Source organism: Fonsecaea nubica, assembly GCF_001646965.1.
Source record: "Fonsecaea nubica strain CBS 269.64 chromosome Unknown Scaff14, whole genome shotgun sequence".
NCBI classification, from domain to species: domain Eukaryota; kingdom Fungi; phylum Ascomycota; class Eurotiomycetes; order Chaetothyriales; family Herpotrichiellaceae; genus Fonsecaea; species Fonsecaea nubica.
In genome coordinates, this window is record NW_019173687.1 from 86,044 (window position 1) to 100,259 (window position 14,216).

The following is a 14,216-nucleotide window of genomic DNA, read 5'->3' on the forward strand; positions in this document are numbered from 1 at the left end:
CCTTCAGCTGTCTAATCTCTTTTGGCTCGCCCACCTGCAAAACAGCATCGAATAGATTGTTCGGCACAACCCTCGCAACACAATGCGCGGTGTGGTCCAGGGGCGAGAAGAAAAACCGAGTATACATAAACGTCTTGAACGCAGCAATGATTTCTCAATCCTCATACTTTTCACCTTCCATTGGTTTCTCTCTCGCTCTCACCATATTCATTCTCTTTGCGAGTTGTTTTCGACCTGATTTTCCGGCTTGACGTCGCCGGAACTAACCTACCACCCTACTACACAATCAATATCACAAAGCATTATTCCCAAGAATGAAGATCCCTGCAACGACCCTTGTTGTGCTGGCCGCCAGTGGTCAGGCACTGGGCTCCTGGTTTAAGGACGTCACCGTGACAGAAACTGCTACAAGGCTGGTACAATCCTGCCCTTGCGACGGGGAAGTCAAGGTCACGCCCATTGCTCGAGGACAGGACTTTGGTCCTCCTGGCCATGGTGCAGGTCCTGTAACCAGGGCAGGTCCGATAGTGGCGGTCTACACCACCGCGGGTACCGTAACGACCAAGACCGGCATCGTGGTTGAGTTGGGGCCAACTCCGGGAGGTCGTAAACCGGGAGTGACCACAACGATCTGGACGGGTCCTCTGCCCACTGAGGGTATGTCATGGGTAAACTGGGACTCGGACAATGAGAACAACGCTGCACCAGTGCAGACAAGGTTCACCACCATCAATGGCCGTGCTCCAACGAATACAGCGCCTGAGCTATGGACGGATTGGCTCAACCCTCAGCCGACAGGGGGTCCTTCCGGAAACACCAGGACTTCATCTTCATCAAGGTCCTCATCACGCACTGGCGGTCCCATCGGTGGTTCTACCAGTACTACTACTTCACGCTTCTCAACCACGTCGAGCAGCAGCTCAGTCGTCGGCGGCACCTTTACTTCCACTAGCACCACGTCTGCTTCAAGCAGCAGTGGTATTGGTCCTATCGGGGGAAGCACCACGACCTCTTCAAGTACCACCAGCACCTTGTCAACGTCCTCCACGATGACCAGTGAGACAAGCTCCAGCAGCACATCTTCCGCCAGCTCTTCTCTTGGTCCTATTGGCGGTACGACCAGCTCAAGCTCCAGCTCTGAGTCGGTCACTTCTTCCACTAGCACGACTTTGTCAACCACCACCTCGACCTCGTCAACTTCTTCGACAATCACTTCGTCCTCTTCCACCACCAGCTCGTCGACAACTTCCTTGACGACTACCTCCTCGACGACATCAGTTGCGCCAGGCGCAACCGTCACAGTCGATGTTCGCTCTCTGTCTTATATTGACGGCATCCTCCTGGCCCATAACGTCCACCGCCGCAACCACTCTGCTGAAGACTTGACCTGGTCAGATACCCAAGCAACAATTGCCGCAGAAATCGCCGCCAGCTGTGTTTTCGCCCACAATACGTAAGTACCTCTGTCTCTTCGTCAACTACACATGCGCTAACTCGCTTCACTCTTTTGCAGCGCTGCTGGAGGTGGTGGCTACGGTCAGAACATCGGCGCCGGATACACCCCTGCGCAAGTACCCGCCATGATTGGTAACGATATGTACAACGGCGAGATGCCCTTCTACCCCCTGCCTTACGGTGTAGACAACGCAGACACCACCAACTTCTCCAAATGGGGCCATTTCTCCCAGATTGTGTGGAAGGGCACTCAGCAAGTGGGCTGCGCGACGCAGTTCTGTCCCAACGGAGTGACAAACGCCGAGTTCACTCAATACTTCACGGTTTGCAACTATGTTCCTCCTGGTACGTGCCATCGCAAGGTCTCCCTTTTGATAGACACATTTCTCGCTTTGTCAGTTTGCGCGAATACTGATTGGAGGATTAGGAAACTACCAAGGATCTTTCAGCAACGTTGGCGCACCTTTGGGCCAACCCATCACCGTCATCCAGACCAACTAAGGAGGATGAAAAGGAAGCAGATGATATACGGTCAAATCATGACGGCAAAGGAGTTTGTTCACATAGTCATTGGGTTTTAATGGGTATCATGGGTCATGGGTCAGGGCATCGACGCTGGCAGCCGATCTTGGATTGGAAGGACGGTAGGACGGTGGTTTGGTGAATGGAAACAGAATGCTATACTTTCACATTTCGGTCGGTACTACCTAGTTTGTGGAGCTATCATATGTAGGCTCCTATCAGTAGTTATCAAGACATATAATTCGAACTTGAGGAAACGGTGTTGATTCCTCCTTCACACAGCTCTAAGTCCCGGGGTGGTCGGCCTTTGTTTCGAAGTGGCCCTCTTCGGAAACATTTGACCTCACGCTTTATATCGGTCAAGTGGAAGACACATTGTATCGGCAGTACAGCCTCACTGGGCTATTGGATGTTATTGTAGAGAGCTCTTCACTATACGAAATAAGACCAAGACGAATACCGTCTCCTCTGACTCCTAGCGCCGTTGCTCAACATGCAGACCCGCCTTCCAGATATTCCTGCTCTTAGTTCTACTTTCGCAGACTATCCAAACGAGCTTGCAAGTCATCATCCTCACCTCCTCCACCTATTGCCTGAGCAACGCGGCTTTCCGGTACTGCCGCTTTCTGTATGCCGGTTGGTGTTTCACCAAGCTGCACGATAGGATTAGCGTCGAGCATTTCGAAGTATGGAATCGCTCTTACCGCATTGTTCAGATCGACACCAATTTCATCCAGCACCTGGTTCACGACTTCTTCTCCTTCCTCTTCGTCTTCTAGTCCGGTAACATCGTCAATGGCATCGTCCATCATCTCCTGGCGCTGATCCATGATATCATTCTCGCGTTCAAACTCCATAGCGATTCGCTGTAAAGCAGGCAGGTTCATTTGGCGATTCATGCTCCCTAGTAGCATGGTTGCTCCTTTCATGGACTGCATCATTTGTTCATTGCTCCGGACGGTCTGTCACACGCAAAGCCTTGGTCAGCAGACAGTCCCAGTGTAATAGAACTTTGAGGGATGCTACCTGTATTCTCAAGCTAATAGCCTGCAATTGTGTCCGCATCTGATAGAACTTTTGAATATACCTCCTGGTCCTGACCAGGTCCTTCGCTTGAATCTTGCAGGCTCCAATCTGTCCATTCTTTGCACTCTTCTTGATGTCGGCCACAAGCTTCTTCTCTTGATTCTCAAGCTTCACGCGCTCACGGTCGAGTTCGCGTTGGGTCTTCTCCAGAGCGCGTTGGTGTTTACGTAGCCTCTCGGCGGGGGTCATGCGTTTGCCAAAGGCCCATTCTATGATCTGATGTATGATTGTTAGCGGGGTAGAGGCGGTGGTAGCGGAGAGACAGCAGAGACTCACATTCATGATGAAATGTGGGAAGAGTGGTCAGAAAGAAAAGTCAAGATCGCTTTCAGTCGATATCCTTCCAGACCATAACCCAAGAACCAGTGTCACGCTATTTGTCGCAGCTATAATGTCGAGGCTGCGGTTCGTAGATGTGTGGACCGGAGCAACGATGCCAGCAGCCACTGACGCTGTCGGAAGAACATCGGCCCCGTTCCTCCGGTCACTCCAAACTGCGACCTTTGCTTTCTTTTTAGGAAATATCCTTGGATCATTCTTCGCAGATTCAGCCATAGGCATTATCATGGACCGAGATGCGCCCTTGGGTCTGAGAAACCTTGCGACGATCGACTAGGGAATACTGAAGACTACTTTCGAAATGAGCCACACCGACGAGCCCGACGAAGGGCCATCGCGCGCATCCCGAGATCCTGATTTCAATTCCTCGACCACAGACCAACACGAAATGGCATCGCCCACTCCCGTCCACACCGCAGGGTACCGACCCGAATACATGACTGTGGGCACTGGATCACAGCCATCTCATGCTGCAGCTCTTATGGAACAACTTGAACGAGATTCCGGCTACGGCAGTATGGCAAATGACGTCCAACAGGCCGGTGGCGAGATGCGCGCATGGGAGGACGAATTTCTCAGAGACAGACCAACGCCTGCCCATACTCCCCAAATCAACGGACAACCTGCAAGAATGTCAGAAACAGAGAAACGATCTCTTGCTAGCCATGTACATCAACTCTATTACAATCAAAATCGCGTCGCTCTCGCGAAGGCGATCTCGCAAACCGTCGAACTGTTGAAACAATTACAGGAGATGAATGCCCAATGGCCTGCACACTACCCTTCTGTCCAGAAAGATGATAGAGAAAGTCAATCTGTCAGACCGATCCTGCGAGAAGTCCAGTCGACAAGGCAAGCGGCGGATCTGTCACGCCAGATGTTTCTTAAAAAGGCGGCGCAAGATCGGCCAGGAGTGTTAAGAAGAGCTGGAACTTCACTTGGAGAAGATGCGACAGGAGAGTCAAGCTCACAAGCACAGCACAGGCAGACACCCGAACCACGACTTATCACGCCACAAATCGCACAGGAGTTTTCCATCCTGAAGCTCGATCTCAAAGTTGGCGCACTGTCTCAAACGGAACTCGTTCATTCTCTGGAGAAGAAGTCGATTGCGTCACTGCTGGATGGGAAAATAAGCCAGAGCGTCCGGCACCTGCTGGCGCTTCGGGACCGAATAGAGGATACCTCGAGCAAAGTCCTGGTCACTGGTGATCTAAATGCAGGAAAGTCCACGTTCTGTAACGCCCTGTTGCGCCGCAAGATTCTGCCTGAGGATCAGCAGCCCTGTACCAGTATTTTCTGTGAAGTACTGGACGCAAAAGAGAATGGCGGCATCGAAGAAGTCCATGCTGTTCACAAAGATACGGTTTATGACCGAAATGATGAAAGTACCTACGACTCTTATTCCTTACAAGAGCTGGAGAAGATAGTCATTGACAACGACCGATATATGCAGTGCAAGGTCTATGTCAAGGATATCAGGACGATTGACCAGTCGTTGCTGAATAACGGCGTCGTCGACATCGCGCTGATTGATGCTCCTGGCCTGAACTCGGACTCAGTCAAGACCACGGCTGTCTTCGCCCGGCAAGAGGAAATTGACGTGGTTGTCTTCGTGGTCTCAGCAGCAAATCACTTTACCTTGTCTGCCAAGGAGTTCATTTGGCAAGCCGCGCATGAGAAAGCGTACATCTTTATGGTCGTCAACGGTTTTGACAACATCCGCGATAAAGAACGATGCCAAAAGATGATCCTGGACCAGTTGGCCAAATTGAGCCCCCAGACATTTAAGGAGGCCGAGGAACTGGTCCATTTTGTGTCTAGTAACGCCATTCCCATGATACCTTCACTCCTCAACGATGGAGCTGCCAGTGGTGGCAGTGGCGGGGGCGGTGGGTCAGATCCTTCCGATGGAAACGATGACGACGATGATTCAGACAAAGGCAAAGGGAAGGATAAGGAAAAAATCCGAGATTTCGAGGTCTTGGAGAGTGCGCTCCGGCGGTTTGTGTTGGAGAAGAGAGCACGCTCGAAACTTGCTCCCGCAAAGACCTATCTGATGAACTGCTTAGGTGACATGAATGTTCTCGCTACAGTGAACCGTGACGTCGCGCAATCAGAGCTGGACCGGGTATCCAAAGAACTTTCGGAGATAGAGCCGGAATTTGAAGAGAAGCAGAAACACCGTGTCACAGTTTCAGAACAAGTCGAAAAAGATATTGACTCTACGTCCACCGAGGTGTACAACCATACTCGATCGACTTTGACCAACACCATTGCCAATATCGGCAATCACAATCACGGCGTCGAATACCCTGGGATATTCTCTGCATTCCAATACGCGGAAGACTTGCGCATAGCAATGCTTGATCAAATTTCTGCCGCGGTTACCAGTTGCGAGAATTACGGTCGAGCGAGGACTGTGCAGGGCGTCAACACCATCAAGTCCCTTGGCTTGTTGCATGTCGGTAACAGTTACGAGAACCTCAACTTCGCAGCAGACAAAATGTTCCAGCGCCGCAAGGATGCACTGGTACGGTCTGTGGACACGGACGTGGATATCTGGGACTTTTTCGACGTTGCTGGACTTTGGGAGCGACAGGAGAAGACCGTTGGTACCGGGCTTGCGCTCACCGTTGCTGGGACACTAGGCACCAGGGCAGTTGGTGGTGTTGGTTGGATTGATGGTGCATTCGGCGCGGCTAAAATCCTTGGGAGTCGGAATCTGAGGAGATTGATTGTACCAGGCGCTGTTGCTGCTGGTGAGTTCTCGTGTCTCTTTGCAAATAATCGATTTCAACTAACAAGTTGTTCTTGCAGTAATTTTGGCGGTGAGCTACATTCTCTCCGCCATCCCGCAAAGCTTACCACCACGTCTTGCACAAAAACTCTCAGCCACTCTCGCCCAGATGGATTACACGCACAGCAATGCCCACCGGATAGCCTCCGAAGTCCGTCGCGTGCTTCGCTTTCCAGCTCAACAGTTAACAGCAGATCTCGCCCAGAATGTGGAAGAACTAAGACAAAGAAAAGAAGACGTGACAAAGACGAAGAAAGAGAGTGAGGTTGCACGGAAATACTTTGGGAATCTTGTGCGGGAAAGCGACGAGACGAGGAGGCGAGTGGCAGGGATTGATCTCGAAGGAGGTCCCCCTGGAGCAGTCGGTGGTTATGTTTTGTAGCCGGGTGTGCTCGGCCTGTGATTCCGCTCTGAAAAGGATATATTATGGAAAATGGAGGGGCCGATGGAGCATTACGACTATTATGGGCATGTATATGAGCGATGCTGGACATTCTCCCCTTGGTCTCGTCTTGACTACTGTCTGCTTGTACAAGTCCAGCTTCCAACCTCCGTGCAGTAAAATTAGCGATAATATGAAGCTTTTGTTCACTTTGGATATTCACCGGTTGGGGTTTTTTGTCTGCCTAGTGTAGGACTACGACGGCTATCGTGGCTGATGGAGGCTGATGTTGAGCATGACGAAGACATGAATTGTGGTTGCCTTGTCCTGTCGGAAACAGCGGGATGGGAGACGCCTGGACGCTAGTGCCGCCTAAAAGAGCTTAAAGACATTTAGGTAGACAAGCGTGCAGGCGTGACAAACTCAGTGGATCTCAACGGCCGCAGCCTCGAAGTTGACGTCATTTTGTTAGAGGTTCACCTACGATGATTACCCACCGAGCCGCGGCACAAGTGACGAGGAATAGCAATGAGGAGCGATTCACTATTGACATAGACGTAACCGTCATTAGGTATAATAAAACCTTGATCCTCATCGAAAATATTATCTATATCTGATCTGGCAGCGGCCGCCTCGTCGCTCTCAATAACCACCTAAATTCCCAGAGGGCAACTACTCTCTGTTTATCGGATTGTACTTTACACCTTCAATCGGAGAAATCAGCAAACCCCCCAAGCCCGCCATCAAATTGCAATGGCAGACCCTTCGCAACGTCCCAATCAGTATTATTCCGAACAACAACCTGTGGACATGAATCATCCAGCTTATGTATACCAGCCACAAGAACAGTATCTAAGCTATCCACCGCCTCCCCCTCAGCCGCCGCGACCGCATGAAACCACAGCACCAGGATACGACACTCCGGGACCCCCCCTCCCACAGAGGCCCAATGCCCAAGGAAGTTTAGATCTTGAAGCCCAAACGACTTCTTATCCACCGCCTCCTGTGTACAACCCGTCTTCGTACGCACCCGGTCAGCAACACCAATTCCAACCACCGCCCCAGCGCTACAAACAAACATTCGCCGCTGACGATGACCCATCCAGCCTGGTCCATTATATACGCGATCCTCATAAACTCATAGGATACCTGGTCCCTTTTCCACGCCCAGTGCTTCCCAATGTTGATCCAGAAAGTATTCCAGCTCGTTTTGTGATTTACACGCCGCCCCCACCTCCATTGCAAAAACCGGCCGAAGGAGTGAAGGAAGGCAAACTGCACAAAGTCCAGCGGAAATGGCAAGAAGAAGTCCGTTCCGCAAAGAGCAGCACCGCCAAAACTGCCAGCTGGAAAGGTGCCAAGTCTAAAGCGACGCGCGGGATCGATTGGGCTATACACAAAACCACCACCTCAAATTTAGATTTCTTAGGTCGTGTGTCTCCCGGTCCACAGCAATCACATTCCGATGACGAGAGAGACCACCAAGACTCCGAGACACACAAGACGGTAGCGGTTGAGGAAATGGTCCTCGTTTACCCACCCACCCTCAACCTCACTGACCAACAAATGCGTGAGGAATTCGTGAACACAATGCTGCGTACAAAATCCAAGGCGCAGAGAGATACTATTATTGCGACAGGCCTCATGCCGGTGGCTTACGGCATCGATATCCTCGCTACATTCATCTGGCCGTTCGGCGGACTGGGCGAGATCGACACTGTCTGGGCATATGCGAGCTTCCGTGGCGCAAAGACTGCAAGATCCGTGACGAAGAGGCTGGCTAGCTCCACTCAATCTTCGCCCAACCATGAAGACGAATCTAATAAGCTGAAACTCACATTTACACACTCCCAGCGTCTTGACGTCCTTCGCAGATATCTCGATGCGGAATGCCACAAGGCTGATTCCAAGCTTTTCCCGCACTATGAGCATTCTCCCACGGAAAGTGAAGTGTTAGAGGCAATAGGATGGACTCCCAGTCGTGATATCGAGGAGAAAAATTGGGAGGATGAACATTGGGAAATCCAGGAGGTCAAGGAAGACTTGAGGACCGTATTCAAGAAAGCAGCGAGTGAGTGGAGGAAGTGGTGCCGGCTGCTGGAGAAGAAGTAAGTTCTTTCCAAGTATTATGCGCTGTTCCGGGATGCGACGTCCTATGAGACTTGTCTATAAGGCTAACGACCAAACAGTCCAGAGAAAGCGATGAAGAAATAGCATTGTGAGATCACTGTCGATGACTCGAGCCTGGGGTCATTGATTCCGGATATCTCATGCGGTGGAAGACTAAACAACAACATCTGGACAAATTTGTGGATATATGTCCAATCCCTTCTCCTTTTGTGGCCAGCTTCACGACCCGGGCTGCAGTTTCTGGCGGTAGCGTTGATTTACACCTTCACCACATCCTTGGGCTTGCAGATGCCTCCCTCTCCCTTTGCGCCAGAACTACCTCCGCTACCGATATGTCCTTGCTCGACAACTCCTAAGCTCCTTAAGAAACGTGTCGCACCGAATCTGCACCTCCTTGGCGACGCACATATCCGTTACAGGCGTTAGCGTTTATGCCCAACTCTTCGGTCAGCCGCCATTGAGAAATAATCGTGGATCGAAATAGGGAAATCTATTGAATAACGAGACGACTGGCCCAGCTGTACTGAAGGTGATGTACCGAACTCTCGTGGAAGCTTTCGGGCTTCCTGTCGCAAAGAGAGGCGCTCTAGGAACCCCGATGTTGCTGTCCCATAATCTCACAGACAAGAAGTATACGGCTCTTGAGGTGATCCTCAATGTGAAATATGCTCTTTCTGTCACTTCCCTCATGCACAGAGCGCTTCGGGAAGATTGTGTTATAGACGAGCTATCGCTACTTCACGGCATTGTCCTGAGATAGGGCCTCTTTATCGTGATCTTTGGTCACCTCGACGGACAGCTTGGCAGCCCTGTCGCTTGATAGATGAGATCGATGGTGGTCATCTGTGCGATTGGCTCCTCGCCCGTTGCTTAGGGGTTGCCAGCGTCACCATTTCCCCCTCCTCCCAGCGGCTGGCTTGATCAAGCTTAGCAGCTCTTTTTGACACGTGTATCGCCACGAGTAAACATACTGGTAAAGAAAGCAATCTTTGCGAAATTAGGATGTCATTGTTGCACAGCAGGTCGAGGGTTGGGTGGATAATATGACCAGTTTCTGCGAGATCCGTCTACTGCGATTTCTCATTGAACCAAGCACAAGGCCCACACCAAGCATCCACCACAGGCAAGGTGTACTCATACAGGCAGGCTCGCTGTTCGGCAACGGAATTAACACGTTCAATGGCGTTTAGGCACAGGGCCCGCAGCCAGTTCGAAAGTTTGTAAGCCATGGAGACATAGTTGTCGCCGGATGAAAGCGAACCGCGTTGATTCTCGCCACACAGGTTGGTGAGGGACAATGGCGATTGTTCTCACCTCTCCACCGTGGCACCTCTTGAGTCTTGACTCCGCATATTATGTATCGGTTGAACCGCGGCTGCCGAGCAACTCGGCCGAATCATTGTTACCGCTAACCACTCACGCACTCAATAGGCCGGACAGCTGCAAGGGCTAAGCTTGACAGGTAGCCAGCGGGGCAGGCGCCTAATGAGATGAGATTGACCGTCTGAACTCGCCAATGGTGGAAACAGAAAGGGTCTCAGTCCCTAACGGCGTCGGGGGGTGAAGGTGTGCGCGGCGAGAAGAGTGAAAATTAGGTAGGGAAAGGGCAACCTGCACCTTACATACTTTGGTCTCCGGTTGTGCGTTTGTGGGTACCTCGTACATATCAAGGTTAATAATGCAGACAAACACATCATCAGAGAACGGACCTGCAGGGGCTTGGGAAGATACCTAAGTGAGTACAAGTAGCGAGCAATTATCTCGTAGTTATGAATTGCTTGTAGAGTCCCTTGCTGCAGTTCCTGACTGGACTGCCTAACTCATTAGATCACTAGCACGACAGCATCACCACCAGTGTGCAGCTGCGCCCCCAGGGGCGAAAATTGACGTCTGATGATGTGGTGGTTCATCCTGGTGCGGCACCAAGCGGCACCCCCAGCATACCTCTGGGTGCCTCTTTGATTCTCGCCCACCTTCGGTCTTCCCCCTCCCCCACAAACCTCCCGTCCTGCGCACACAACAAGCGATCCGATTGAGAAGAGCACAGGAGAGGTGGAAAGAACAGGACACAAGCAAAGCAGGACGAAGACACGCCCGCAAATCAAGCCACACCCCTCACTCATCCAACACTACCCATCACTGGCACCCAATTTCATCATTCCATACCTACTACATTATATTCTCGAACCGAATCGCACCCTACGCACTGCTGCCTTCATCTCTCATCCTCATCCTTTCCAACCAGTAGATTACTGCACTACTTCGTTGCCTCGCTCCCTCACTCCCTTACCTCCTCCCTCAAGCAAGTGCTATTCCTATCGACCTCATATTATTCCGCTACTGTTGCTGCAATCAGCGTGATCAGCTTGCGACGCTGGTTCATCGGCCTTACATTGCCTCGAGTCGACTTATTCTTCTCGTGCTTTCACAGAGATACGCCTCATCCATACCCTCCGAGGTACCACTACCAAGACCGGCACCTAATCCTTTGTACTCGTCGGATCGCCACCTTCGCTATCCGCACCACTTGCCTCCACCTCGCGCTCTTTGTTCAACTTCAAGCTACCTGGTATTACTACCTCCCAGGCAGAGACTAGAACCCGGTCCGACCGCCATCTCTCCCATCCTGCGTCAAGCTCCCTCTTGTTTCTCAGGCATATTCGCGCGAGGCGCTCCTGGCAATCGGTCCGAGGCTCTTTGCGCATTTCTGTCTCTTTCAAGCTGGCGGGCACAACCGATCGGAGAACCTCCTCGGGAGGCTTTCTCAATCGCGTCTTTGGAGGCAAGAAGGAGAAGGATACAGATTCGGAGAGCACACCCTCTCGAATAAGTACTGACAGCAACCACAATGGCCCCACTTCCCCCGGTGGCAGCATCACAGTTAAGACCAACGACTTGAGCCCCAAATCCGAGACTCGAAAGCCCGCAGATGAAGCCGCCGTTGCTTCGCCTACTGCCGATTCCAAGAAGCGGAGGAGTAGCAGCGCCAAAGCCAAGGAGATCTTTACCCAGGCCAAAAATTCATTAATACATGGCGACAAGGACGGACCGCAAACACCGATGCAGAGACTGTCCAAGACCGATGCCGCGCTCAGCGTGCCTCAAGGCTCTCTGAATAACTCGGCCGGCGAGTCGCAGCCTACACCGAATTCATCCTTCTTAGTTGGTGTGACCGAAGACAAGAACAAGAAATGTCGTCGTACCATGGAAGACACTCATTCATATCTTTACAACTTTCTCGGTACGCCGGCGCCGGTTCTCTCTTCCGACAGCTCATTATCCAAGAAAAGTTCCCGAGAAGATCGGAACAGCCTCAGCACCATCGCGTCCAATCCTGCCCAACATGTGGTGGAGACCGACAATGGCTACTTTGCCATTTTTGACGGGCATGCGGGTACCTTTGCTGCCGAGTGGTGTGGGAAGAAACTGCACGTTATCCTGGAAGAATTGATGCGCAAGTACCCCAACACACCCGTCCCAGAATTGCTTGATCAGACATATACCACCGCCGACAACCAATTGGAAAGGTTGCCACTCAAAAACAGTGGGTGTACTGCGATCACGGCAGTGCTACGTTGGGAAGACCGCGTTCCCACCAACCACTCTGCGACGGGGTCTCAGGCTATCGCATCCTTGGCCGCGGCCGCAGCCAAAGAAGCGGAGAAGAATGAGAAAAACAACGAGTCATCGAAAGACGGAAAAGACTTGACGCCTCGGTCGAATTCAACGGCTGAAGCGGCGGCGGCAGCGATTCAGGAAGCAAAACAAAAGGCTACGCGACAGAGGGTGCTGTACACCGCTAATGTTGGTGACGCCCGGATCGTCTTGTGCCGCAACGGGAAGGCGCTCCGTTTGTCGTACGATCACAAGGGGATGGACGAAAACGAGGGACGAAGGATATCGAAAGCTGGAGGGTTGATATTGAACAACCGGGTGAATGGAGTGCTAGCGGTGACGCGAGCATTGGGCGACTCATATCTAAAAGACTTGGTAACCGGACATCCTTATACCACCGAGACTGTGATTCAACCTGACCAAGACGAGTTTTTGATCTTGGCCTGTGATGGAGTAAGTTCATGATACAAACCAACTGCTCACGTGTGGCATGTCATACTGATGCGCAATAGTTATGGGATGTCTGCTCAGATCAGGAAGCGGTAGACTTGGTTCGCAACGTCCACGACCCTCAAGCTGCGTCCAAAATGTTGGTGGACCATGCGTTGGCCCGTTTCTCGACCGACAACCTGTCTGTCATGGTGGTGCGCTTCGATCCGCAAAAGCTTCAGCAGAACACCAAGATGGACATTGGAGTAGAGACGGACACAACCAAGGACAAACTTGCGATCAGTGAGGTGGAAATGCTCGTGGGAGAAGCACGCCGGCACTCTCTGGCCCAAGAAGGGCAAGTTTCCGACCAGGACTCGGAAGAATTGAGGCAGAGCGTGATCCAGGAACAGGATGAAGAAGACCAGGAGACGGGGCCAGAGTATACGCCAGAGGGACAGACTGAAGCTGAGAAGATCTTGTCGGAGAAGAAGACGGAGCAGGAGAAGCCCAGTGAAGGTTGAGTTGATGTTGGGTGCTGTCTGGAGTAAAACTACGGGAAGGAAAAGATGACTTGTCTGGCACGAGATGAGGGCAAACGCACGCACAGAAGGCCATGATGCACCACTCACCGTTGCCGGGATGGAGAGTCTACACCAATTAAGCCCGTGTTGTTGAGACGGATATCCAAACTTGACTGGTACACCCCATCCGGATCTGTGGTCGGTCTTGGATAGACCAAGTCTTGATCGGAGATGAGTCGCAATCTGAGACGATTGAAGCACTTTCAGGATGCATTTCCATTGTTACCGGAGAAAGGGCGCGACCAGCAGACCAACGGTGGAGAGATTCAGCAGCGGAGTTTTCGAAAACGGCAGATGAGGCACAGCAAGCATATTGAGATTTTCTTCTTAAACCCTTTCTCAGATCAGAGAAGGGCTTGACTGAGTGCTTGACCGGTGTCTGGTGGGAAGACCCTGAGAAGCTCTGTGCTTGAATGATAAATTTTGTTTTTGATCCAAGGGACGTTCTTGAGTATTCTTTTCCCTTCTTCAATACCACCGTGAACCAGCAAGTGAGACGGTCGAGGTTGAGACAAGGCTGGATGGGAATGATAAAAAGGGGGCACTAGAGGTGTCCGGACTAATGGAGGCGGGGACAAGGGATTGGTCCCTTTGGTACGGGACAAACTGGTCGAGCGTGAAGTGTGCTAGTTAGGAGTGTCTCGTATCCACCTTTTTTTGGGCTATCGTCTCTGATCCCATTCAGCCGAGTTCGGCGCATAGATCGACGGGCAGAGACAGGTTGACTTGTTAACGGGGGGCAACGGAGACTCTGTATTATGTAAGGGCGTTCTCGACTGGGAGACTGCCTCGTGGTCAGTATGATCCATGGGGCCGGATGGGAGCAAGGATGCAGGAGGTAGAGCGGAGCGGAGGCCGAAGAAGTCACCGAAGT

At 51.8% G+C, this 14,216-nt stretch overlaps 4 protein-coding genes across 4 annotated transcripts; 3 read left to right on the forward strand and 1 right to left on the reverse strand.

Annotated features, from left to right (window-relative positions):
• Positions 1–314: 314 nt before the first annotated feature.
• Positions 315–1,956, forward strand: AYO20_03057 (hypothetical protein; the record flags this gene model as incomplete). Its single annotated transcript, XM_022641360.1, has 3 exons — positions 315–1,453; positions 1,514–1,800; positions 1,883–1,956. 3 exons carry the CDS (start codon positions 315–317, stop codon positions 1,954–1,956), a joined length of 1,500 nt encoding a protein of 499 aa, XP_022502562.1.
• Positions 1,957–2,507: 551 nt separating this feature from the next.
• AYO20_03058 (hypothetical protein) lies at positions 2,508–3,345 on the reverse strand (the record flags this gene model as incomplete). Its single annotated transcript, XM_022641361.1, has 3 exons — positions 2,508–2,939; positions 3,004–3,279; positions 3,340–3,345. The coding sequence occupies 3 exons, from the start codon at positions 3,343–3,345 to the stop codon at positions 2,508–2,510; spliced, it is 714 nt and encodes a 237-aa protein (XP_022502563.1).
• Positions 3,346–3,703: 358 nt separating this feature from the next.
• Positions 3,704–6,584, forward strand: AYO20_03059 (hypothetical protein; the record flags this gene model as incomplete). Its single annotated transcript, XM_022641362.1, has 2 exons — positions 3,704–6,164; positions 6,223–6,584. 2 exons carry the CDS (start codon positions 3,704–3,706, stop codon positions 6,582–6,584), a joined length of 2,823 nt encoding a protein of 940 aa, XP_022502564.1.
• A 753-nt stretch (positions 6,585–7,337) lies between these two features.
• AYO20_03060 (hypothetical protein) lies at positions 7,338–13,282 on the forward strand (the record flags this gene model as incomplete). The annotated part of the gene is made up of 3 exons (XM_022641363.1): positions 7,338–8,692; positions 11,369–12,782; positions 12,842–13,282. 3 exons carry the CDS (start codon positions 7,338–7,340, stop codon positions 13,280–13,282), a joined length of 3,210 nt encoding a protein of 1,069 aa, XP_022502565.1.
• Positions 13,283–14,216: the final 934 nt, after the last annotated feature.